Here is a 26,393-nt window from a genome sequence, read left to right as displayed (position 1 = left end):
CCAAAATATCGAACGAAAATCCGTATCTAATTACAACAGAGCGTTATTGGAACAACCGAGTCAGATTCAATTTGAAAATTAATTAATTGAAATTTTCTGTTCATAAAATAAACAATTTTATGATGATGCAAATTAAATTTGTACGTGTAATTTTTATATTATATGTGCATATTTTCAAGACATATCTTTAGATACACAATTTAATTTCAGAGCGTTGTTTTTCCCATGGTGACATTTTATACGATGGATTTTCTCTTGTGTATTTTCACGTTCAGGTCAGCTTTAAAATGAGAAACGAATCTCAAAGGAAATCAAGATTTTTTTACTAAATAAATTCATAATGACGATTTGCGAACCTTAGTTCAGAAGCCCTGCATACGTAAAAGTTTGGATTGCTAAAAAAAACTATTTGAAAAAAAAAATTGCTGCCCGGTTTAGAAACCCTGCTTAACAATAAATGTTTGCGGTCTTAGTTGAGAAACCCTGCTTGCGTAATATTTCAAGGCACAAAGAGTATCAAATAAATTTATTCGCATTTATAAAATTATCATGTAGATATGGCCGACAATTTCAATACAGTAATTATTTTCGAAAACGCATTTAAAATTTATTGAAAAAATTAATTTTGCGCTGAATTGTCGTTGCGCTGAATAGATTGGCAGCACCTGACTCGATGTCAGGTGCTGCAATGATTTAATCCAACATTATTATTATGTATATTCGGAAAATAATTAAAAAAATTTAAACCCCGTTGACTACACCTGACTCCTAATTCGATTCATTCACCGAGTATGCTATCGAATATTATTGTTTGTTGTATTGGGAAAATAATTTGAACCTTAATGTTTTATTATCAAATGCAAAGTTTCATAATGACGATTTGCGAACCTTAGTTCAGAAGCTCTGCATACGTAATAGTTTGGATTGCTGAAAAAAACTATTTGAAACATTATTATTATATTCGGAAATTAATTTAAAAAAATTTAAACCCGTCGAGTATTCAATCGAGTATCGAGTCAAATTGACTCGATATCCGATTTATCTAAATATGGAGCATTTTATTAAACATTATTACTTTATCTATGTTTTATATTATGTTTTCGGACTTTTTGTGGCTGGACCTTTAAAAGGGTGGATGTTTTTCGGTTGGACGTTTTATTATTTTGTGTTATATTTTTTGACCATTGTGGCGCTTTAGGAATTCCTGTTATGCCACAATGGGCTTTTTACTGTCTGGATCACTTAGCAGGTGGGCATTCTAACGGGTGGATCTTCTTTCGTGGTGCCCTTGTCGTTGGATCTTTTAGCTGTGGACCTTATGTCGTGGAAACGTTTTATAGATTGTTTTTCGTTCCTTATATGTTTATCGTTTGATAAAAATTATCAGTTGATATAAGAAAAATGATACTTGACTTAAATGGTACATTAAATAATAACTTAAATTTGAGTGCAAAAGCAGCTATACATATCAGTTATAATCGATTCGTTGGTTTCGATACATGTGAGGGTAACTGAAATTTTTAATGTGATAAATATATATATTTTGAAAATTGTGTATATGTATTTTGCATATTGCTTATATGTACATATGTATTGTGCAGTAATAATAAAAAAAATACTTAATATGGATATTTTAAATTAAATTAAGTGACTAACAGATATGCTAAAAGGAAAAACTTTCAATAGATCCAGCTAAAAATAGTAAAAATTACAAAAATGGATTCAAGTACATATTCTAACAATATTTTGTTATTAGGAGGCATCGATAGTGTAAGTAAAATTGTTTATCAGTTTTGTGTTTATTGCAGGAATTGTGTTTATAAATTACATATACACTCTTCCCAATTTGTATTTTTAGGCTAATAGGAAACTTTTTCAATAGATCTTGCGTACAAGAATGAATTCTACTAAAAATAATTGCATTTTGATAGTTGGAGGTATCGATGACGTAAGTAATGTTTTGTTATCAGTTTTGCGTTAGACTATAAAATACTTATGTAATAATATCATATTATCAGAATGCTAGTGAGATTGATGCATTCAACCCGAAGAATCGAAAATGGTCTCTTTTTTATAATATAGCAAAAAAAATTCGAGAATTTTCCTGTGTTTTGATTGAACATAAATTGTACCTCTTTGGTGGGATGTTTGAAAAGCAAGTCACAGATAGCGTAAGTAGTGCAATGTGCTTAGAATTTTTAATTTGTATTTTACAATTAATAAAAGAATGAGTAAATTTTTATTCAGAAATATACTATTTAATTTCAGGTGTGGCTTCTGGACCTGAACTCGAAAGAACTGAAACCGTTGGGATCAATGCAAAAGGCAAGGGCGAATTCAAAAGCTGTAGTTTGTAACAAGCGGATATTTGTGATCGGAGGCGTTGACAGCCAGGCACAACCATTATACACAATGGAAGAGTAGGAATAGTTCAATGAATTGATAGGCACATTAAAAACTGTTATTTGAACCGAACGATTATTTGATTTTCTCTCGATTTAGGTATGATATAGAAGAAGATACTTGGAAGACACCTGTAAACATAAATTTCAAGCGATATAATTACGCTGTAGCAGTCATTGAAAGTAAAATTTATATCATCGGAGGAGATGATGAAGGAGGTGCATCGAAAGATGTTAATGTCTATTGCACAGTTTCAAATAAATTTGATGAACTTAATGCGATGACAGTCAATAGGTGTGATTTGACTGTGAGTTAAAGCATTTCAAAGAATCAATCGTTTCAAATGGTTGTGTAAACTTTAGTATGCGAACTTTTTGAACTTTTTAATTCATACTTTTTGAAAATTTCAGGCAGTTCCTCTGGAAGATTGTATTTATGCAATTGGAGGCTGGAATGATTCTCTGGTATTAGATGCAGTTGAAAAATATAATCCTTATAAAAAGATCTGGGAGAATGTTGAGAAATTAGCCAAACCAAGGAAATCACCATGTGCGGTTATATATAATAACCGAATAATTTGTTTTGGTGGGTGTTTATATATGTACATATGTACATACACATATTCTTTGAAGAAGTCTACATGAAATTAGTGAAATTTAAATCAATATACCTACTACAACATATATGATACGTGTTTTATTGCAGGAAATAAAAAATCACATGGGATTTTTGAATTCTCCTCAAGTAATAATGAATGGTCGAAAATCGGAAAAATGAATAATGAAAGACGTCGTTATATGGCTTTTGTATGGGAAAACAGTTTAAATAGTGATGGAAAACAAGATCAAAGTAAATTTTATAATAAAGATTCATATTTACACGTGATTTTAAATATACATAATATCATTTATAAATAAAATTTAATTTTAAAATAAAATAAATAGCAGCAAATTGTGACATGGAAAGCTCTTCGAAAGCAAGCTCAGACCACAATCAAGTAATCAAAGAAAAATTAAAAAATAGTAATTTAGATAGAGATCAAACATTGAGTCAAAATGAAAATTTAAAAAGTAAAAGAGTGAAAACGACGCATAATGGTATGATTTCATAATATACATTAGAATACATGCACACATACATATGTATAATTATAATTTTTAATATGTCTTCAAATTCAGTTGTAGATGCTGATAGTGGAGCGAGTTGTTCTTTCGATAAAGAGGTTTTTAATATTCTTAATAATGCAGTAAATATTGAATTTTTTTTATTAAAAATTAAAATATTTTTAGAATCTAAATACTGATTTGAGCAACCAAAACCCTCAAAGTAATCCAATTGGTAGTAACCGTAATTTGGAAGAAAAAACAGTAATTATTTTAGGCGGATTCGAAACAGTGAGTTTATTTAATTTCATATATGGATTTTTATCAATGATTTTGTAATATTTTAGATAATGTTTTAGGGTGACAATTCAATGGACACATATAACCCTATATCGAAAAAAATATACCTGAAATTTCTCGATTTACCTAAAATATTTAACGGTTTTGCCTCAGTCGTTTACAACAAAAAACTATTGATATTTGGAGGATTTAATTCCGCCACAGATCAGGTATTGCTATTTTTACATACCTCTTTTTAGTTCAGAAACGATATGGTCGTGTGACAAAGTTTGGGTTTTTATCCGAGCGTTTTAACATGTGCAATGTCGTAAAATTCGTTCACACACAGACACGTTTGTAAAGTCGCAATACCATGTTGAAATAGGTACAGTGCTTAGATTTGGTGACAAAACAATTGAAAACAAACACACCATCACTGCTAGAAGCGAGGAAATTTACCAGAGTCGCAGTAGTTGATAACCATGTATATGTATTGGGAGGACTTGATTCCGAGGAAAGAGAATTACTTACTGTAGAGCGGTATGTGAAAATTCATAACATGTTTCTTTGTTTCGATGTGTTGGTTAAATTTATGTTGAAAGCAAGAAACCACTAATGGATTAGTTATATTGATCAAATCGAAGTCTAAATTGATATTTAATTTTTTTCATATATTCTGGCGCGGTCTTGTCGCCCAGCACTCTTTGCTGGGGCGGATTTGTAGGGCGCGGCTTTGTCTCTTTGTTTGGCACCATTTTGTCGCCACGTGGTAATGTCGGGGCGGTTATGTCGGGCGCTTACATATTTACCGATTGGTTTTGATTGGACACCCTCTGGCACAGAAGACTGAAGTGGTCACCTGGTTATCACGTTATTGTTATTGCTGCTATCGAACTTAAATTATCACAAAATCCTGAACTATTTAGATGAAATTATGGATTAAATGGATGGATTGATTACCGATATCTATTCTTATGTAGTTAGTTTAGAAATTAAGTCCAAGAGCCTTTAATATTTGTAATCATAAGAAGTAAAAGTTGAAAACAAATAGCTTATGTTTGTATTTGAAAGAACAAGTGATGAGGATTGGTTCACTGCTTTATTTTTCATTATTTTAGCTGGAGTTCAAAAGAAACAAATTGGAAGTATGTTCGTCCAATGATTTCTAAGCGAATACATTCCGCTGTAGTAGTTTGTGGAGATAAAATTTACGTCATCGGAGGAACTATTCCAAGTGAAGAATATGAATTTACAAATGTTGTAGAAATGTATTGTACAACAACAGATAGATGGACACGTCTTAATGAAATGAGTTTCTGTAGATCTAGCATATCTGTAGGTTCAACTTTTTTATATACATGCATACATAAAATAATCTCTTTTTTTAATTTGTAATAACTTCACATAATGATTTTTAAGGGCGTGGCTTTGAACAACAAAATCTATGCAATAGGTGGTCATACCGAAGTTGGAATTTCGGAATTAGTAGAGATATTCGATCCTGTATCCGGGACATGGACTCAAGGGAAAGAATTAAGCAAAGAAGCGAAAGTGCGCTGTGCGGTTGCGTATAATGACAAAATAATTTGTTTTGGTAAGTTAAAATATGCACACATATATGTCCGTGTATTTATTTAAAATTAAGTACACAAACTTACATACTTATTTTCAGGAAACCAATCCAGTTTGGAATACGACCCAAATAGAAACAATTATGAAGAATTAAACGATCTTAAAATATCAAGAGTGAATTGTAATGCGATACTTGTTGATTTCGATTTATCTAATTATATCTAATTTTATCAGCAATCAATATATTTTATTTATTTTTACCATCTATCTAATGTATACCAAATCTGATAATATTACTCATTGATCTATTATTGATATAATTAGGGCCGCACCTACCATATGTATAAAGGTGGTCGAAAGAACTGAGTCGAAAAAAATACATTCCTTAAAAAATACGAAATAAGACATCGTAATTTTTAAAATGCATTAAGGTTGTCTTGTTGTATACTTGTGGATTGCTGTTGTAAGTTATAACTTTAACACATCAAAACTATAATTCGGGGATATAACGAGATACTGCGTATGTATAGCTTTGGTCCGCATAGAGCTAAGTCTATTATGTTCTATTATCTTTGCGACTGCTAGATCTATTTCTTCAAGGATGTCGAGTATTGGTTAGTCATTGAAAGAACAATGTCCTAGATGTGGGGTTGGGGGTACAAACACTATATTTTCGTGAAAGATCTTGAAAACTTTTTGTCTGGTACTTGAAAACTTGTTGTCTGGTACTCTTCAGAATTAAACGTTTTGGTTTTGTCTGTTTTTCTGGTTTATTGTAATTAAAATTTTCAACACTATATGTATTTATCACAAGGTAAGATACATAATGTAAGATACACAAGGTAAGATACACTACTCACATGGACTTCATTTTTTAAAATTTTATTTATTAGTATGATATACGAGTATATTACTATAATGCTGAGGAATTTAAACACCGGCCGATTTAAGTTTGCAAACAGGCAGCCGTACTCCAGGTGCGCCTCTGGATATGATAAATAATAAAAAATGTATGTAATGAATAATTTTTAAATTATACATAGCGCTATGAAGCTAAGTGCAAGGCTTTAGTGCATAAAGTGTGGCAAAGAAAAATTTGAACCACACATATGTACATATGTACCTCAGTATAAAGTCAACACCAAAATCTCACCGTTCTATGCTTAATACTGTCCAAGTTAAAAGTGGTATATTAGCAAATTATTATTGTTTTGATTAATTAATGTTTATTAAATGAAATAAAAAAAAAATACTACCGAATATTTAAAAAAAAAATTAGAGGCATGAAAAGTTTTCAAAAATTTGTCAAGTAGGAAACTGATTTTTTTGTATTTATAATGAAATGGAATATATATTTTTTAATTTACAGAGCTTCGGAAAAATCTCAACCTTAACCAATACAACAGCGATAAAATAATAATATATTTAATTTTAAACAACAACAAATTTCTCTTTATTATATCTATAAATATACTAAAAATCGCAAAAAAATAGAATAAATTAAACAAATTGAGTTTTTCAGAGAAAATAAAAAAAAATAATGACATGTATATTGTCACGTTCCAGGGAAATATTTATTTAATTTTTAATTACTACTTGGTTAACCAACCAAGTTTCTTTATTGTTATTAAAATGTTACAATTATCTTATATTATAGATATTTTATTTTTATTTTATTTTATTTTATTAATTGAAAAATCAACAGACAGGATGTTCAGAGATAGGTATAAAAAAAAACAAAAAGTAAATAAATAATATATGTAACATCCGAGTCCAATAATAGATTTTTACAAAAATGAAAAAGATAAATATAAGGAAAACAAATTAAAAAGTAAAGAATAAAGGCATGACAAAATATGTAGTACATTGCATAATTAAACTATAGTATTAAAATATTTGGAAAAGGTTATAAGATAGAATATAAGAAGAAATTGAAATTTACAAATATAAAAAACAAATGAAAAAGGTAAATACAAAATAAACAAATGAAAAGGAAAAGAATGAAAGCTATAATATGATTAAATAGCACATTACATAACTAAACTAAAGTATAAAAATAATGGAAATATTGAAAAAATAGAATAGGAGAAAAAATGAATCAATCGGTCAAGATTCTCTTGATGTTAGACCTGAATTGATGTAGGGAAATACCAAACAGATCAACCTCATTCAGCTCTCCGTTAAACATACGATAAACGCGCTATATTCGATAAACATAGATATATTCGAAAACCGATAGATTATGGAACTATGATTTTTATAATAGGAGACACGTAGAACTATTTCACTATAACTTTCGTTCACTTTATTCTGCTGCTGTGCTGATCGTTAATTGAGGACGCGTTCTCGGAGTATTTATGATGACGATTGTCCGTCAGAGTCGATGACGATGACTGCTCTCTCGGAGTCTTGATGGTGATGACTGCTTTCTCGAGTCGATGGTGAAGACTGACTAATGCGATCGAATGGCGATCTATATAAATGATTTGTTATCTTATGGGCTGGGTACATTCCTGTGTTATCTGAATATCCTATTACAGGAATTTTTATGGTTTTGTTATTCAAGTATATGAGCGTGTGAAAAGTACATTTGATATTGTGGGAACTCGAGTGATAAGCGGGGTACATAACAATATGTATGTATCTGACTTTATTTTTGAGATAAAATGGTTGTGCTCACATTTAAATTTTAAACTAAAAATAAGTTATTCTAGAGGGTATCGGTTTTTTTGTGAAATTGTGTAATCTTATCTTATCCCAATATATGTATTTCACGACATTACGAACTTTTACTGGGCAGTTACCTTAAATTGGTTAGGTGGAATACAAGTGAAGGTAACCGATATTATTATACTTTTATAAATATGTATATTTTACGTGTTTTGATAGGCAATATTTTTATGGAAATATATTTCTAAAATGTTTTAAAAACTATTTAAGATACAATAAATTTTAATAAATAAACTTAAAAAATTGAATTACACTAACCTAATTAGCGATATATGGAAGTTTTTTTATATTGTGTAATTGGTAATAGTTTCATCGCAAAAAAATAAATGAATAAAATCTGATAATGCATACGCAGTTAATACTGTAACGTTGAAGTTTTATATCAGTTGATGAAATGCTTTAAAAATGAAAACCAAAAAATTATATTTGTATTTTTAGGATCTCGAAATCAATGTTCCTGTTTCATTATCGAATTTTGTTTTTTATTCTTCTTTTTAAAGTTCTCAAATACATATATAAAGTAGTGGGTTGGTCACATCCGAATATTTTTACAGGTTATAGAGAATAGTTTGCGGATTGAAATGGCCACATATGATATCGCCCAACGAGTAAAACTCGTTGAGTTTTTCTATTCCAGTGAAAGATCAATTATTGAAACTCAGAAAAAATACCAACAACATTATAATGTCAGAGTACTTCCCAGCTTGATTCAAAACCTAATCGCGCAGTTTGAACGCACTGGATCAGTTGGTGATATTCCGGGAGTGGATCTTACGCGCAATGACACAGAGGTGGAAGCTGTACCGCAGAAAGTAATTTAAATTAGATAAATAAATACTGTACCAATTTGAATATTTATGCTTAAACGAAAAATTTTCAATAGATTTTGTGTACAAAAAAGGGTTCTACTAAAAATAGTTCCATTTTGTTGGTCGGAGGCATAGATAAAGTAAGTAAGACCAGTTTCGCGATAGAATATGAAATAACATATTGTTGGAATAATATTATTTTATCAGAATGCTGACTTGATTGAAGCATACGACCCAAAGCAGGAGACGTGGACTATATTTTTCAATATATCAATAAATCTAAAAAGATTTTCCTGCGTTTTGATTAAACAAAAATTGTATTTATTTGGCGGGGCGCTTAAAAATGAAGTCACAAATAAAGTAAGCACTGCAACGTGTATAATATTTTAATTCAAAAAGAACATTATGGTGTTTTGTAGTTGATAACACAATGAGTAAATTTTCAGTCTCCAGTATACTATTTATTTCAGGTATGGCGTCTGGACCTGAACACGAAAAAACTGAAAGAGTTGCGATCAATGGAAAATGAAAGAGCGGATTCAAAAGCTGTAATTTGTAACAAGCGGATATTTGTAATTGGAGGCGTTGACAGCCAGGCACAACCATTATACACAATAGAAGAGTATTGGAATAGTTTAATTAATTTATGGGTATATTAAAAAGTGTTATCACTGAACGGTTCGTTTCGATTTAGGTATGATATAGAAAACGATATTTGGAGGACATCTATAAAGATAAATTTCAAAAGATATGATTATGCTGTAGCAGTCATTGACAGTAAAATTTATATCATCGGAGGATATGATGACGGTGCATCAACAGATGTTGATGTCTATTGCACAGATTCAAATGAATTGATGGAACGTTCTCCGATGGCATTCAAGAGGCGTGCTTTAACTGTGAATTAACGCATTTAAATTAATCAATCGTTTCAAGTGATTGTGTAAATTGTAGTACGCAAATTTTAATTTATACCCTTTAAAAATTTCAGGCGGTTTCTCGGGATGATTGTATTTATGCAATTGGAGGCCGGGATGATTCCCTGGTATTAGATACGGTTGAAAAATACAATCCTTCTATTAACAACTGGGAGAATCTTGAGAAATTAGCCGAACCAAGGGAATCGTCATGTGCGGTTATATATAATAACCAAATAATTTGTTTTGGTGAGTGCTTACTTAAATATGTCCATACACATTTTCTTTGAAGTGGTTCACATGAAATTAGTGAAAATTAAATCAATCTACCTACATGTGTTAATTTGCAGGAAATAAAAAATCAGATGCGATTTTTGAATTCCGCTCGCATATGAATGCATGGACGCAAAACGGAGAAATGAAAAACCCAAGACGCTATTATATGGCCTTTGTGCAGAATAATACTTCTAAAACTATTTCATGTCAACACTATGAATCTACAAATGATCTAGATTTATGTTGTAAACACATAAATAAAAGGGTTCGTGCTAGTGAATTGAGTTTTATATACATTATATTGTACATATATACAATTTTTTTTATTTATTTTTTTTTTTAAATTTGTAATAATTTCATATATTGATTTCCAAGGGTGTGGCTTTGAACAACAAAATCTATACTATAGGTTTTCGTACTGGTGTCGGAAATTCAAATTTAGGAGAGATATTCGATCCTAGCTTAGATACCAGGACAATGATGAAAGAACTAATCAAAGAAGGGAACTAATCAAGGTTGTTGTGTGATTGCATACATATAATGACAAAATTATTTTCTTTGGTGAGTTTAAAATATGCACATACATATGTACATTTATATATTTAGTCGCTCGAGACCACTAACTTATATATTTTTTTTCAGGAAAACGTTTTAGTTTGAAATACGACAATCTTTTTAAATTGTAGTACTTTTTATATTTATATGTAATATTTTATAACTTTTTATATATATTGATTCAATATTTTTTATACAAAACTAATATAAGCTTTGTTTTTAAAAACTCTTTTTTTTACCTTACCTCATATTAAAACTAATTTCTGGGTCAACGCAGCATGTAAATATGCTGGAGAAAATTGAAACTGATCAAAGCAATCAAAAACTGTAGAAACAGATCGATTTACAAATTTGAGGTTATGTTTAAACGCAAAACATTATATTTAATATTTCGTGAAATACTTCTCGAATTGTAGAAAAGTGGACTTATGCCACTTCAATCAATTAAATACATTAAACGCAAAACATTATATTTAATGTTTCGCGAAATACTTCTCGAATTGTATAAAAGTGGACTTATGCCACTTCAATCGATTATAACGGCTCATATGTAGATTAAGAAAAACGAATTTATTTACTGAAAATACTTTGATTTCATTTGAGATTCGTTTCTGGTTTAAAATCTGAACTGAACGCAGATGAATTCATCATATAAAAATATCACCATGGGATAAACAACACCTGAAATTAAATTGTAAACAGTTCAATTGTATTATTTCAGAAAATAATTCAAAATCGAATTCGTTTCAAAAGTTCTAAATTCAGATAATTTTTTTAATTTATACTTTTTTGCGTAAATATTTAAAAATACTCGTGGCTTGTAATGCGTTTATATTGCTTTTCCGATTTTGATTTTTAAATGCTTTTTATTATTACGAAATTATGTTCACAATACATCTTATATCTATTTTAATAGCTACTGATCTACTGATCATTTTCTATTTTACAATTTTAATTTAATTTGGTTAGTAATCACAGTATTATATTATTCTAATGTTAATCTAAAGCATAATAGGAAAAAGAGCTCAAAAACCTATTTACAATCCTTATAAATGTTCATAATACATCTAATACATAATATTAATTAAAGACTATCTAAAGTCGATGACCTAAAGCAGATTGTGTTTAGGTAATCTGTGTTTATACCTGAAGGGTATAGACATTTTATTGTAATCACCGAGACTCTTCACAAGTGTGTTAGTATGGTTATTAGTGATTCTTTCATAGAATCTACTGGTTAGTTTGTTAGTAATGTCTGTAACAAACGGAATATTATATATAGCATGCAGTTTTTTCAGGTTAGTATATATGAGTGTATTATAAATTATTTTAAGGGATTTATTTTGTATTACTTGGAGCTTGGAAAGGTTAGTATTCGAGGCGTTATTCCATACAGGTGAAGCATAGGTTAATAATGGTAATATGAGCGCGCGATATAATTTTATTTTATTTAGCGTTGATAAAGAACTATGGCGATTAAATATTGGATATATTGAGGATATACCCCGCATCGCCTTGCATTTCGCTGCCTCAATGTGAGGTGCCCATCTCATTCTTTTATCAAACGTTACTCCTAAATATTTTATTACTGACTGCCATTTCAGACTTTCTCCAGAGGGGATTTTCAGATCTGAACTTGGCTTATGTTTTCTAACACTAAAGAATATGGCGTCTGTTTTGGTTTGATTAATTTGAATTTTCCACTTAGTGAAGTGTTCAGTCACTGTTTTAATTGCAAATTCAAGATTTTTAAGAATAGTGTCTGGTTTTTTGCTACTTGTGAAGCAAGCTGTATCATCTGCATATAGGGCTATGTGACAGTTTTTTGGAATAGGTATGTCATTTATATATATGGAGAACAAGAGTGGGCCAAGCAAGCTCCCCTGCGGAACGCCAGCTGCGATTATTTTTGGAGACGATAATTCATTATTTACGCTAACCACTAGCTTTCTACGAGTTAAGTACGATTTGATGATGAGAATTAGCTTTTCCGATATTTTGGACATATCGAATGAAAATAAGTGATTACAATTTCTGAATTAAATCAAACAGAAATAGTTGTTTTGGAACTAAAAATTGGACTACCGCCATTTTCAAATATAACGGCTTATATGTATGTAAATACATATGTATGTACATACATACATATGTACTTTTAAGATTTTGACGGATTTGTATTTACATAGTACCGATCGTTGATCATGTATTTGAATCATGATCCATGTTCTTAAACCTAAAGTATACTTAAGTTCCTTTCAAATAAATAATTCAGTATTTTAGTATGGGGCCCCATGGGGCCCCAAAGGGGGCGCAGCTTTCATGGGGCGCAGCCTTATGGAGCGCAGCCTTATGGGGCGCTGCCTTATGGGGCGTAGTCTTATGGGGCGCAGTCTTATGGGGCGCTGCCTTATGGGGCGCAGCCTTAGGGGCACAGCCTTATGGGGCGCAGCTTTATGGGGCGCCGCCTTATGGAGCTCAGCCGCATGGGGCCCCGAAGGGGGCGCAGCTTTATGGGGCGCAGCCTTATCGGGCGCAGCCTTATGGGGCGCAGCCTTATGGGGCGCAGCCTTATGGGGCGCAGTCTTATGGGGCGCTGCCTTATGGGGCGCTGCCTTATGGGGCGCCGCCTTATGGGGCGCAGCTTTATGGGGCGCCACATTATGGGGCGCAGCTTTATGGGGCGCCACCTTATGGAGCTCAGCCGCATTGCGCCCCGAAGGGGGCGCAGGGGGGCGCAGGGGGGCGCAGGGGGGCGCAGCCTCATGGGGCCCCAAAGGGGGTGAAGCCCATGGGGCCCTGAAGGGGGCGCAGCTTTATGAGGCGCAGCCTTATGGGGCGCAGCCTTATGGGGCGCAGTCTTATGGGGCGCTGCCTTATGGGGCGCCGCCTTATGGGGCGCAGCTTTATGGGGCGCCGCCTTATGGAGCTCAGCCGCATTACTTGACTTAAATGGTACTTTAAATAATAACTTAAATTTGTCTTATGACTAATCGAAATGAGTGCAAAAGCAGCTATACATATCAGTTATAATCGATTAGTTGCCATCGATACATGTGAAGGTAACAGAAATATTTGATGTGATATATTTTACATATTGTGGAAAATTTTTCAATAGATCTTGCGTAAAAGAATGAATTCTAGTAAAAATAATTCCATTTTGTTAGTTGGAGGTGTCGATGACGTAAGTAAAGTTTTGTTATCATATTTTGTGTTCAGTTTGATTAATGAATTAATGAGGATTATAGCAATTCATATTTAATTAATTTATATTAAAGCAATTTTTATTAGAATTTTTCTACTACTCCATTGTACCTAATTTATTTTATTTTTAATTTATACCAGGAAGGTAACACCAATGCGCCTTCCTGGCCAGAAACATTGTACATTTGATACAGGTATTATTAGTATTAAAGTAAATACATATCAATCAACATTTACAGAGACATTTATGGTCAAATATATAAATTTAAAATTTTATAAAATTCAGTGAAATTTGAAATTGCTGAAAACTCAAACGATTTGCAAGAAAATGAGTAAGAGTAACCGTTTCAATGAAAATCAGATGAAATAGAAAATTCTGATAGGAAACGATCGACCTGGAGTCACAAATTCAAGGTCAGGCCAGCAAAAACCAATGGTATTTGAACCCGAACTTTGTTCAAAGCATTATATGATTTATTTGTTTAAAGTTTGGACCATTACAAGAATTCCTAATGCGCCATAATGGTCAAAAACTACTAGTCTAGTCTATTTATAACTACTAGTCAATTTTGTCAAAAAAAATTCATATCAATGACTGCATTATATTTTACCATTTACGCTTTTTGTGTATCGAAAAATGCTCACTTTTATATATGTATGTACATACATATGTATAGCTAGCTGAACCCGGCATGCATTGCAATGCCACAATAACGCATGCAATTCCCGTTCCCATTCCCGTTCTCGTTCCCGTTCCTGTTCCCGTTCCCATTCCCATTTGTCGCAAAAAAGCAAACAGCGAACACATTTGAAATTATTCAATTATTTGTTTATTTTACCTTAACAACGCATGTCGCGACGCGAAAACATTTGAAATTATTGCGTTGCAATGCCACTCGTTCCCGTTATTCCCGTTTCTGTTCCTGTTTTTGGCCGATTTTTCTTCACAGTAAGCTTCCCGAACATGCATACAATAAATCCTGAAAATTCCATCGTTCCATCGTACAATTCCCATGCAATGCAATTACGCATGCAATTCCCGTTCCCGTTCCCGTTTCTCGATGCGTTTCGATAAGAGAATAATAATAATATTAATTGTATTTTATCCAAATACTGATTACATATTACTTTAAATATTTATGTAGCGTAAGATTACAAATTACTTAAAAATATAATTTAAACAAGTTTAAAACATGGAATATTGGTTGTAACATTTTAAATATAATAAAAATTCGGCTCAACAAAAGTAGTCCATCGTCTTCTTAGTAAGAATGTTACTAGGGATCATTGATTTTTAAAGCCCGGTTTCAAACCATCTGCTTTTTTTAGCTCTAAAAACTCATAGTTTTTATCGTATACGTATGTTTATTAATATTTGAAAATTTTATTTTTAAATTAATATGCATTATTTTTTATGATATTCATTTAGCATTTAATAAGTAATACTTTTTTTTAATTATTACTAAAATGGTTTCCGTTTTATTTATACAATATTTCTAATATAATGTAATGATTATAATTTAATATTTCTAATATAATGTAATGATTTCTTTGACCTATTAATAAATATTAAATATCGTTCAAAAAAAATTACTTTTCAGCTGCAAATGTAAACACATATTTTTAAGGAAATTTGTCGTCAGTGCCGCACTTTTTTTTTGTTGATAAGGATAATATTTTTCTTTTTTTGATATTTTTATCTTAAATATATTTTAACTCGTAGAACAGTGACCCAAAAAACATACCTGTTTAATCGATCGAAAATTTAAATTATAATTAAAAAAAAATTATTACTCGTATCATCCCACCCCACAAATTTATGATTTTATATAGAGTATATTGGATTTTACTAAGACTGTCAGTGTTTGGATTTCTTTTACAAATATCAGGGTAAAACCAAAAGGTAGGTCAACTCGGTTTTTTGAAAAATTCAAAACCGAAAACTGTTTTTATTCAATAGTCTTAAAATATTTTCACATTTATTTAGTCCTTTATGATACCAATTATTTTTCTTTCATTGCATCTCCGCCTTTTCCTATTTTTTTTCATTATAGGTAGAATAAAACAAATGTTTATTTAGTTATATTTAATAAAAATATAAAAAAAGGGAATTAAAAAATCACTAAATATTAACTTGTAACCAAATTTATTGAATTATTGGTAATAAATAGGTAATAATATCCATATGTTGTCAGACCAATGAGCGAAGTGAAATATAGAAGATCCTTGTAAAAATAGAAAGTAAGTATATTCATAGCGTATATGTATGAATTTGATATACAAACAAATCATTTAATAAAAAAATGCGAATTAAAAAATGTATGACACACTTCACGGCTCTAGATTAATTACAATTATTCAGTAATTAAGTCGTCAGTTAATTCTTCTGTATCGTCAAATACATTCATTGGATTTACACAAATATCAGTTACATACATATGTATGTACCTATACATAAAAATATAAATACAATAAGAAAATCACTCAAATTTTATTGCCTTAAAAATTCATAGCTCGAGATAACGAGCATAAGATACAAAAAGTTTTATACTAATACAATTACAAGTATTAATTTTTAATTACAGCGGTGAAATATCGTCGATCATTTGGCCTACCACTATGCACTATCTTCCAATTGTCGTAGATGTGATCGTATTTTTGAACTTTCAAGACAGATCCACCTTCTGAAAATACTGAAATCTTAGTACGTAGCATTTTTTCGTCATACTTTATTTCTCTAAATTACTAGAAACTGGGTTACGACTTGAAAAGATTTAAGATACGCTGTAATAAAGATGTAATATGTAACACTGCATTATACTGGAGATTTCCTCACCCAAGCAAATAATTTCATTGTCATGCAAAACTGCGCAATGTCCCTTTAGAGCGTATGGAAAATTATTCAATGATTTCCAGGTGTTTTTATCAGGATCATATCGCTCTATTGACGAAACAGACGACTCACCATCGAACCCTCCTATGACATATATACTATTTTCAAAGGTAACTGCCTGAAATTGTAATGAAAATGTTACGTAGAATGACGTGGATATAATATATGTACATATATTCAATAAAAGATCATACAAAAAAATAATGCGAAAGATATAATGATAGGTAGAGACACATATTTTGGGCATTTTTCTATTAATGCTTAATTGATGCTAAAATTCTGAATAGATGCTAATAGATGCTAAATTCGTAAAATATGCGAATAGATGCTAAAATAACAAACAAAAGTGAAATTTGCATAAAATTTATAAAATTAATCGAAAATTATAAAGGTCTTCCTATCCCTTTGTCCATTTATTATGTGAAGAAATTTAGGGGATAAAACAGAGCTTGCAGTTTACCATAGACGGTGTTTTTCCTGTTGAAACCAAGCAACTGCTTTTGTCTACTACTGTTAACAGTTGGAGCTGTATATCCAAAAGGCTGCTCAAAAAGCGTCTTAAAACTAGACTTGAACTCAAGACTAAATGAGACAAATCTATTCCTCCAAACATTGAGTCAACTATTCAATCCATCTGTGGCAGGTACAAAATCTAATATTAATTTTAAAGAAACAGTTTTGTTTTTTAGAAACCTGCCATTGTTTTATGTATTAACAGAGGCTCAATGTATGGAAGGATATCATTACTTTTTTAGACAATTAATAGAGAATATAAAAAGTGAATCCACGCCAGATATATTGCTATTATTGATGGCAACAAAAATTAAATATGAAGAGTTTGGTTGTGCAGCTCTAAAATCTATTTGGTGTCAATAGTGTGGATGCTGAAAGGTATTTTAGTAAATACAATATAATTGTTATCGATCATCGTATGAATCATAAAGAATCTGTAGAAATATGCTCCATGTTGAGTCTTAATAAATTTTAATTGGTATTATATTTTTATATTCATATTTTTTGTCTTTGTATTTTTATATTCATGTTTTTTTCATTGTAATTTTAATTCCAAAACATTTTTGAATTTTTCTATTATTTTTTAATTGTTTTGTCTTTAAATTGTACCTATATATATGTATATAAATTTTATTAAAATTCATCGAAATTTTTTATTATTTAAAATTAAACTCTTCATAAAAATAGATGCTAAAATTGAACATTTTTAATGCCCTAAAACGCTAAAATGCAAAATTAAAATGCTAAAATTGACAAAAATAGATGCCCAAAATACGTGTCTCTAATTATAGGCAATAGCCGAAATGATAATTCAGAAGAAAGATTCAAATAATATTAAAAGTAAAACTGTGCATTTATTAACATCAGTTCTGTATAATGTTAACAATAAAAAAAAATACTCACGGCAAAATTTTCTCTAAATGATTTCATTGATTTGGCGTATATCCATGTATCTTTATTCGAGTCATAAAATTCTACACTTTGTAATACATTTTCATTATCATTCCCTCCAATTACATAAAGGTAGTCCGCGATCACTGTTGTTGCATGACCAAAGCGTTTTTCATTCATGGACTTAACAGAACTCCAAGTTTCACTGTCGAAATTATATCTTGAAAAGAAAGTTCGAAACATTGATAGAAAAATACAGTTTTATTTTATACAACCTGACAAAAAAATGTATAGACTTACTTTTGGACACAGTTCATAGGATTATCATTAGAATCAATTCCTCCAATTACATACAGACATCCTTTGAATACAGTAGCTGTCGCATTAGTCATTTCATGTTGCATGGGATGTAACTCTTTCAGAATCTTGGTATCCAAATTCAAAGACCATGCCTAAAAATATGTTTTTAATTTGTATTAAAAAAACTGTGCAAACTATTTTTATTTCATTTAAATTAAAATTGATTCCATGTACTTTATCGGTGACTTGATCATCGTATTTCCCTCCAACCAAAAACAAATTGTTTCCAAATACGACAGATGAGAATTCTTTAATTTTTATATTTAAATTATAAAAATCGTTGCATATATTCGAAATTGGGTCATATTCTTCAATCAAATCGGCTGTCTATAAGCATTATAAGAATTAAATTAATTAAAAAGTCATATGAAGACATAAAAAATAAAAATATGCAAAATCAAACTTACATCATTATCAATTCCGCCGACTATCAAAACAGTTTGATTTCTTATACTAACATCATCATCAAGTTCTTCGATCATAGCGTTTATTTTACTTGATGCATCGCCATAGTTGTAACCTACAGTTGGAGGTTGCTAAAAATAAATCAATGTTAAATAATGTTTAATAGAGTTAAAAACTAGACAACAGCCTCTTTCAAATTATACTGTATATGTAAATAAATATAAAACCTTTAATTTTTCCACCGCATCGCACCTTGATTCAACAACCGATACTTGGTTTTCGACGGGAATGACTGCTAAAATACAATGTTGTATTGAATTTTAAGAAGTAAATATGTGTATTTCCAATACCCTTAATCACCTTGACATTGAATAGTGTCCTCTGTTTTCATCTGACTTTCATGCTTCGTTTCGACCTGTATTACTAATCCTTTGTAAAAGTATCGTTCATTGGGCATTTTACCCAAAATATTACATTCCTTCGTATTAGTATCGTACTCTATAACCGCCTTTGATTTTTGATCCCCTGAATTCAAGTATTTTATACATGTTGAAAAAATATTTTTTAATTTCATTAGAAAATATATTAAGCATATACATACATATGTATAATACATACCAAAGCAAATTACTTTGCTATTGTAAACTATTGCACTGTGCCCCTTTAACGGTACGTTCAATGTTCCAAAACTTTCCCAACTTGGATTTTTGATGTCAAAACGATCAATTAAATTCAAAGCTGTGGAACCATCGTAACCACCAAACGTGTAAATATAATCTTTTAAGACGACCGCCTGAAAATCGTAAAAATATTAATAAAAGTCAAATATCTATAGTTTTTTTCCTATACCCACTTTTCAACCTAATATATATTTTTTAAATTAAAGTAATGAACCACTGATCCCAACAACATGGCTCAGTAATTAGCGAATGCAATAAATGTATTTTTCTAAATAAAAGCTTCCAAAACTCATTTTTCAAGTGGTTGTGGGAACATATTTTCAGATTCAAAGGGGTGCGACTCACTGAAGATGTTAAGAACCACTGCCTAGGTCGATCGTTTTCTATAAAAGTTTGGCAATTTGTCTAATTTAATTGTTGAAATAATTCCTACCTAATTTACCACCTACCCTCATTTGTCACCATTATTTGAATTTAATTTAATTTAGAAAATATAGAGCCATCAATCTTTTAAGGTTCATCATAGGTGTCGTTTTGCGATCCCATCATGACATCATAATAAAAACATTTTTTTAAAAAGGGAATTAAATTCTAATTTCCTATTATTATTTTATTTCTAAAAAAATGCATTTTTTACTATTACTTTTGAAGCTATCGTTTTCTTCCCAAACACAAATTCTTTTTATACGCACATTAGGATTTTCATTATTTTAAACTTACAGCCATTTGGGATCTATTCGACTTCATTGGATTGATGTTGGTCCATTTTTTCGCCTTTGAACAGTAAAATTCAACATCTTTCAATTCATTTTCACCGTCGTGTCCCCCAATAACATAAATTTGGCTATCGACATATTTGACAATTACTGTGGCGTGAAACTGTCGTTTACGATTCATATTTGCAACATATTTTGAAGTTTTAGAAAAAGGATCATACCTAAAATACAACACAAAACAATATTGTCAATAATTTTTATAAAATTTTCAAAGAAATGACATACATTATCGTAATATATATAACTAACTGTTCCACATTGCGCAATACGTTTCTCCCATTATATCCACCTATTATGTATATCTGACTGTCGGCTACTATAGCTGTTGCTCGTTTCCTTTTTTCTTTCATTGGTGATACTTGTATAGGAGGTAGTTCCTTATTGCCCAAATCAATACACCATACCTGTAAATATTGAAAAAATTATCATTTTTTCATTTCTATAATCGTATCCAATGGGCTCGAATTCATCTTCATCTTCAACATCCTCCTCAACATTATGTGTTTATTTTACATACATATAATATACATATGTACTCTCGCTTGTGTGCATGTATGTATATTTTTATATCTATGAATAACAAATCGTAAAATTATAGCATTTAAATATAAACATATATATTAGTACCATGTTTGTGATTCCATCATCTGTTTCTCCGCCAAATATGAACAATTTATTGTCAAAAATAACGGAAGCAAAATCACGTAACCTCTTGTCGATATTTAAATAAATTGACCACTTATTTGTAGATGGAATATACGATTCTATAATGCCAGCTTCCTAAATAAAATTAAAATGTCAAATAATTATAGTATACCGTCACACTAACTTGTATACCTGGTAAATAAAAAATTGCACATACAATATGTATTTCCCAATACAAAATAAAAATTACTCTATCAAACTTTTATGACATAATGGCATAAATAAAAGATTTGAAATTGGTCTACAAAAAGATTGAAAATACTATAATGTAATCGAAACTTGTGAACTAATTTAAAAGACGGATCTTTTTAATAATAAAATAGCACTCACATCAAAATCGTCTGCTCCTAAGATCAACACGGTTTCTTCGAATTTTTTACGAGGATTGCAGTTCAAGGAAGTCAAATTTGATCTCTGTTCTGGATTTTGGTGCCATTTAATTGCATGCTTCAACAATTTGCAGACGTCTAACGAGTCGTACCATAATGATTGCACTTCGTTCAATAAAAACTAAAAAAGTCGAATTATAAGCATTGAAGCTTCCAACCGTTTCAAATCACATGAACTCAAACATAATTTTTAATAATAATAATATCAACCGTAAGAGAGCACAAAGGCAGTCTAATGCAGGCCATCAAAGCTTTCAAATGTTGTTTTCTAACATCAAAATCCTTTTTCACCCAAAGGGCCAAACCTTTGAACGCGTCCTCCTCAGAAGAAACTTGCAACTCATCAGATTGAAGTAATGCCTTTAATTCATCGACTGACAAATCCAAAAACTTTTTGTCCTTGATAGCCTTAAGAATTGAAAAAAATTAAAAACTAGTGGTACAAGTTTTTGAGTATTTTGTGATTAATTTTAATTCTAGCAACTTTGTAATTTTTGTAAATTCAAACCGAATATTCAAAGAAACTTACTTCTGAAAAATTTAACAGGAAGATTTTATCAATTTGCTTGGTAATGGATGAAACGCGATCATTGTTAGTTGTGACTGTCTTCAAAAAGGAGTAACACATATTTTTGAGCTCCTTAATTCCCCATATTTCAGCGAGTTTTAAAAAATTATATACCTCATGTATGGCCAAATCTGAAATAAAATATTAAAACCAGTTTTTATTTATTAAACTTGTATTCTTGTAACTCTTTTGTAGTAATTCATGTAAGTAATTCTTTCTCACCCAATGTTCCATTATAGAGATAATGTATTGTCTTTTCTACAGTCTGCTCTCGAATCCCATCGGTACTTTTCACTTCATATTCATTTAAATTTTTGTCCAAGTGATTTCGAAAAACCTCACTGCTTATCAATAATACCAATTTGTGAACTTCGTATCTGAAACGTAATCGATTTTTTAGAAATAAAACTTATCTTCAATAATAAAAATACAATATGAATATATGTATGTACGTAACAATCAAGTATTGATACCTTTTCGTCCCAAATATGATGACAAAATCGCAATGCATATTTGACCTGTAAAAATCGTACATATGCTCCATAAATGACACCGAATATTGCACATGCTTTTCGTGGTCACACATTTTAAAACTGGTAACTGATGATCAATCTGCAATAATCCAAATATAATATGAAGTTTAATGAATACATCTCGAAACTCTGAAATTTAGCGTATGAAAAATATTTAAAAGCTTTTAAAATGAGTATTCAATAAGTTTAATTTGAAAAAGTGCCTATCAAAACACGTTAAATATATATATTTATTTATACATATATGTATTAAGTATAATAATATCGATTACCTGTGCTTGTATTTAATTCAACCAATTCAAGTCGACTGCCCAGGCATAGATAGTTCCCTATTGAGTTAAGATATTGTGATAAGATAAGATTACAAAATTTCAGTAAACCATTTATGCCATCTATTTTCGGATTAAAATTGAAATTTTATTTAACGCAACGATTATAATTGGAAAATAAAGTCAAAGTAAACTTGTTTGTTTTATATGAAAAAATCTCATTTGATTCATTTTTTCTATATAAATATATTTTATCAAGTTAATGTATACATTCATTTATCTTTTTTTTTAATTCATCGTTTTGGTTTATTTAAATATCTATATAATAAATCATATTGTATTGAAACGTTTAGGTGTTTTTAATAAAAAAATATTATTTCATAATTCTACACAGTGCTGGTTAAGATTGAGATGTTTCAAAAGTTCTGTATATTAAAAAAAAATCATATTTATTAAATAATTTAAAAAATGATAAATTATATTTTAGCATAATATGTACTATATGTATAATATTTAATTTTCATAATATTTATAGCATAATATTTAATTTTCATACGTTAATAACATATCAATGAGTAATATAATCAGATTTGTTATACATATGTTAATTAGATAGATGGCAAAAACAAAAAATAAATAATAGTAAATAATAATGGTCTTAGAATTGGAATTATTAACAATATTAATATTGCAATTAATTTTAATTAATTGTTACTCATTATGTAAAACTTTTTAAGTTCTTACATTTATCCTTCTCACTTGGCTCCAATTTTTCTTCGCCTGTTATTATGCGTTAAGCTTACTTTAAATTAATTTTTCATAATCCATTGCTATTCATTTTATTTTAAAAGTAAATAATATATTTTTGCGTTCAGAAAGAATTAGTGCATTTTTATTGTTTTATTTTATAATACATAGTTACAGTTTAAACACATTTTAATCAAATTCACAACATAATTAAATTATTATTTTAACAAATATTCAATGATACGATTGGGAAATAACATTTGGAATGGTATGCAATTACATATTCTTCACAAATTCACAAGATTTACAGTAAGCATATTGAAAAAAGAATAACAGCGGTGTCGGGTAGATAACAAAATGCATAATTACAAGTGATTTTATTTACAACTTGGTTCACTATAAGCATCTAAAAATGAATTTGAAGACATACTATAAATTATACATATGTATGTACATTGTTCAAATTATGAACTTATATCATGTATGTATCTATACTTATGTACATTATTACAGCTTCCCACTATGCGTCGTTTTTAATCGTTTCCTTTTTTCATTTTCATTTTGATTCAATGTTTGTTCTCTATCTCAATTGTTCAATTTTTCTTTGATTACTTGATTGTGCTATGAGTTTGCTTTCGAAGAGCTTTCCATTTCATAATTTGCTGCTATTTATTTGATTTTAAAATTAAATTTTATTTATATATGATATTATGTATATTTAAAATCATGTATAAATATGAATCTTTATAATGAAATTTACTTTTATCTTGTATTCCATCACCAATTGAACTGTTTTCCCATATAAAAGCCATATAACGACGTCTTGCATTATTCATTTCTCCGATTTTCGTCCATGCATTATTATATGAGCGGAATCCAAAAATCGCATCTGATTTTTTATTTCCTTTAATTAAACACTTCATTTATATGTAGGTAGATTAATTTTATTTTCACTACTTTAATGTGGACCACTTCAAAGAATGTGTATGTATATACGTATGGAAGCACCCACCAAAACAAATTATTTGGTTATTATATATAACCAGTGGCGGCTCGTGGATACGATATCTGGGGGTGCTGCGGTTGATTAAAAATAAAAAAAAAATGTTTATTTGGATTATATTTTACTATTAACATCAAAATGATAAAAATTAAACATTATATGTATTTTATTTCATTATAAAATTGATTCTTCTGTCTTTTTTCTTTGAAAAAGGTCTATCACCTTTTCGTAAAATTTTTCACTGTTCATAATCATTTTTTTTCAATTGACAGCATAGACAAAGCCGTCAATCTGTCCTGAACCATTCTGTTTCTTATATATGTATGTCTTTATTCTATTATTGATGAAAAACACCGTTCTGGCTCAGAGGTAGTTGAAGTTGTAAGCAGAATTTGAATAAGTTTTGTTTGCAAAAATAAGTTTTAAAAATATTAATATATCATTAATACTATGCATTTCTTTCCTTGAGTAAAACACTTCTAATTCAGTTTGAAGTTTTTCTTTATCTAGCATTCGATATGATTCAACGGTTAGTAGTAGATTTTCCATTGGCATTTACTTTCAGTACTTTTCAAAATTTCTTTATTAAATAATTAGAAAAAGTATATCTTTCTTTTATATCCTTAATAATAACATCGCACATATTTTTGGCTTCTATAATATGTGCGATAATATATGCATCACATATTTTTGGCTTCTATTCGCTTTAAGAATCTCACATTTTATTTTATTTTATTAATTGAAAAATCAACAGACAGGATGTACATAGATATGTATAAAGAAACAAATAGTAAATAAATAATATATGTAACATCCGAGTCCAATAATAGATTTTTACAAAAATGAAAAAGATAAATATAAGGAAAACAAATTAAAAAGTAAAGAATAAAGGCATGACAAAATATGTAGAACATTGCATAATTAAACTATATTATTAAAATATTTGGAAAAGGTTATAAAATAGAATATAAGAAGAAATTGAAATTTACAAATATAAAACAAATGAAAAAGGTAAATACAAAATAAACAAATGAAAAGGAAAAGAATGAAAGCTATAATATGATTAAATAGCACATTACATAACTAAACTAAAGTATAAAAATATTGGAAATATTTGTATAATGACATTAGTAAAACTTTTTAAGTTTTCTTTAATTGAAAATGCATCGATATTATTAGATTGCATTTGGTTATAAATAATTTCTATGAAAAAGTTTTGACTAAAATAAAAAATTGTATTCAGTAAATTGGTAGAATCTGTTATTGTTTTATCAGTATTTTCGGAAGAATATTTAAGTTCTTGAAAACATTGGCTCAGCTTCTCTTGATTTTGATACCATTTTAAATACTTAAACTGACGTGTAGAAGGAAGTGTAGAAAGGCAGAAAGTGTAAGAGGTGTAGAAGGAAAGACAAAAGGTGCAGAAGAAATGAGGAAAAGTGAGGAGCGTGTCGAGCGCGCGGCGCGGCGCGCACACGAACGCAACAAGAAATGTGTATAATACTGTTGGGAGTGCAGTACCGACCAAGCTTCTAGCTGACCCCGCGCCCCTCCATCGCCCACTCGGCATATTCCATCGAAAACCGTACTGCACAAAATCATAAACGATGCCTCAATTTCTGATATTAGTACCGCGATGTATGATCAATATTGGATGTATCGGTGTGCGGGCGAGCTTAATACACGCTTAAATAATATTGATATTTTCATATAATATACATACATTTATGTATATAATAATATTAAATTTTTCTCAATTTCCTTGGGGGTGCTGCAGTACCGCAGTGCGTATGGACGAGCCGCCACTGTATATAAC

General features: G+C 30.0%; 2 protein-coding genes across 5 annotated transcripts; one reads left to right on the top strand and one right to left on the bottom strand.

Moving 5' to 3' along the window:
- The first annotated feature begins 1,465 nt into the window (after positions 1–1,465).
- On the top strand, positions 1,466–5,596 carry LOC143915247 (uncharacterized). 3 transcript variants are annotated; one of them, XM_077435798.1, is made up of 15 exons: positions 1,466–1,770; positions 1,859–1,948; positions 2,019–2,171; positions 2,269–2,420; positions 2,503–2,710; positions 2,814–2,988; positions 3,109–3,252; positions 3,348–3,500; positions 3,582–3,625; positions 3,693–3,797; positions 3,866–4,015; positions 4,177–4,325; positions 4,904–5,120; positions 5,205–5,379; positions 5,458–5,596. In XM_077435798.1, exons 2-15 carry the CDS (start codon positions 1,898–1,900, stop codon positions 5,580–5,582), a joined length of 2,001 nt encoding a protein of 666 aa, XP_077291924.1. In that variant the 5' UTR covers positions 1,466–1,770; positions 1,859–1,897; the 3' UTR covers positions 5,583–5,596. The 3 variants fall into 3 exon arrangements, with proteins under 3 accessions (XP_077291924.1, XP_077291925.1, XP_077291927.1); XM_077435799.1 differs by lacking the exon at positions 3,348–3,500 and having other exon boundaries at positions 4,171–4,325; XM_077435801.1 differs by lacking the exon at positions 3,348–3,500 and having other exon boundaries at positions 1,471–1,770; positions 2,083–2,171; positions 4,171–4,325.
- A 10,327-nt stretch (positions 5,597–15,923) lies between these two features.
- Positions 15,924–22,910, bottom strand: LOC143916177 (uncharacterized). Of its 2 annotated transcripts, none has more exons than XM_077437142.1 (18): positions 22,831–22,910; positions 22,499–22,637; positions 22,248–22,402; positions 21,987–22,156; positions 21,668–21,865; positions 21,399–21,578; positions 20,991–21,143; positions 20,613–20,767; positions 20,308–20,524; positions 19,526–19,700; positions 19,268–19,432; positions 19,135–19,202; positions 18,910–19,038; positions 18,677–18,829; positions 18,443–18,594; positions 18,155–18,362; positions 16,682–16,856; positions 15,924–16,529 (listed from the first exon to the last, which is right to left on the bottom strand). In XM_077437142.1, the coding sequence occupies exons 2-18, from the start codon at positions 22,609–22,611 to the stop codon at positions 16,414–16,416; spliced, it is 2,682 nt and encodes an 893-aa protein (XP_077293268.1). In that variant the 5' UTR covers positions 22,612–22,637; positions 22,831–22,910; the 3' UTR covers positions 15,924–16,413. The 2 variants fall into 2 exon arrangements, with proteins under 2 accessions (XP_077293268.1, XP_077293267.1); XM_077437141.1 differs by having other exon boundaries at positions 19,135–19,199; positions 22,831–22,892.
- Positions 22,911–26,393: the final 3,483 nt, after the last annotated feature.

The sequence above is a fragment of the Arctopsyche grandis genome, chromosome 8 (genome assembly GCF_051622035.1).
Source record: "Arctopsyche grandis isolate Sample6627 chromosome 8, ASM5162203v2, whole genome shotgun sequence".
Lineage (NCBI taxonomy): Eukaryota > Metazoa > Arthropoda > Insecta > Trichoptera > Hydropsychidae > Arctopsyche > Arctopsyche grandis.
Note: the sequence above shows the minus strand (reverse complement) of the source record. Positions and strands in the feature narration are given on the sequence as shown.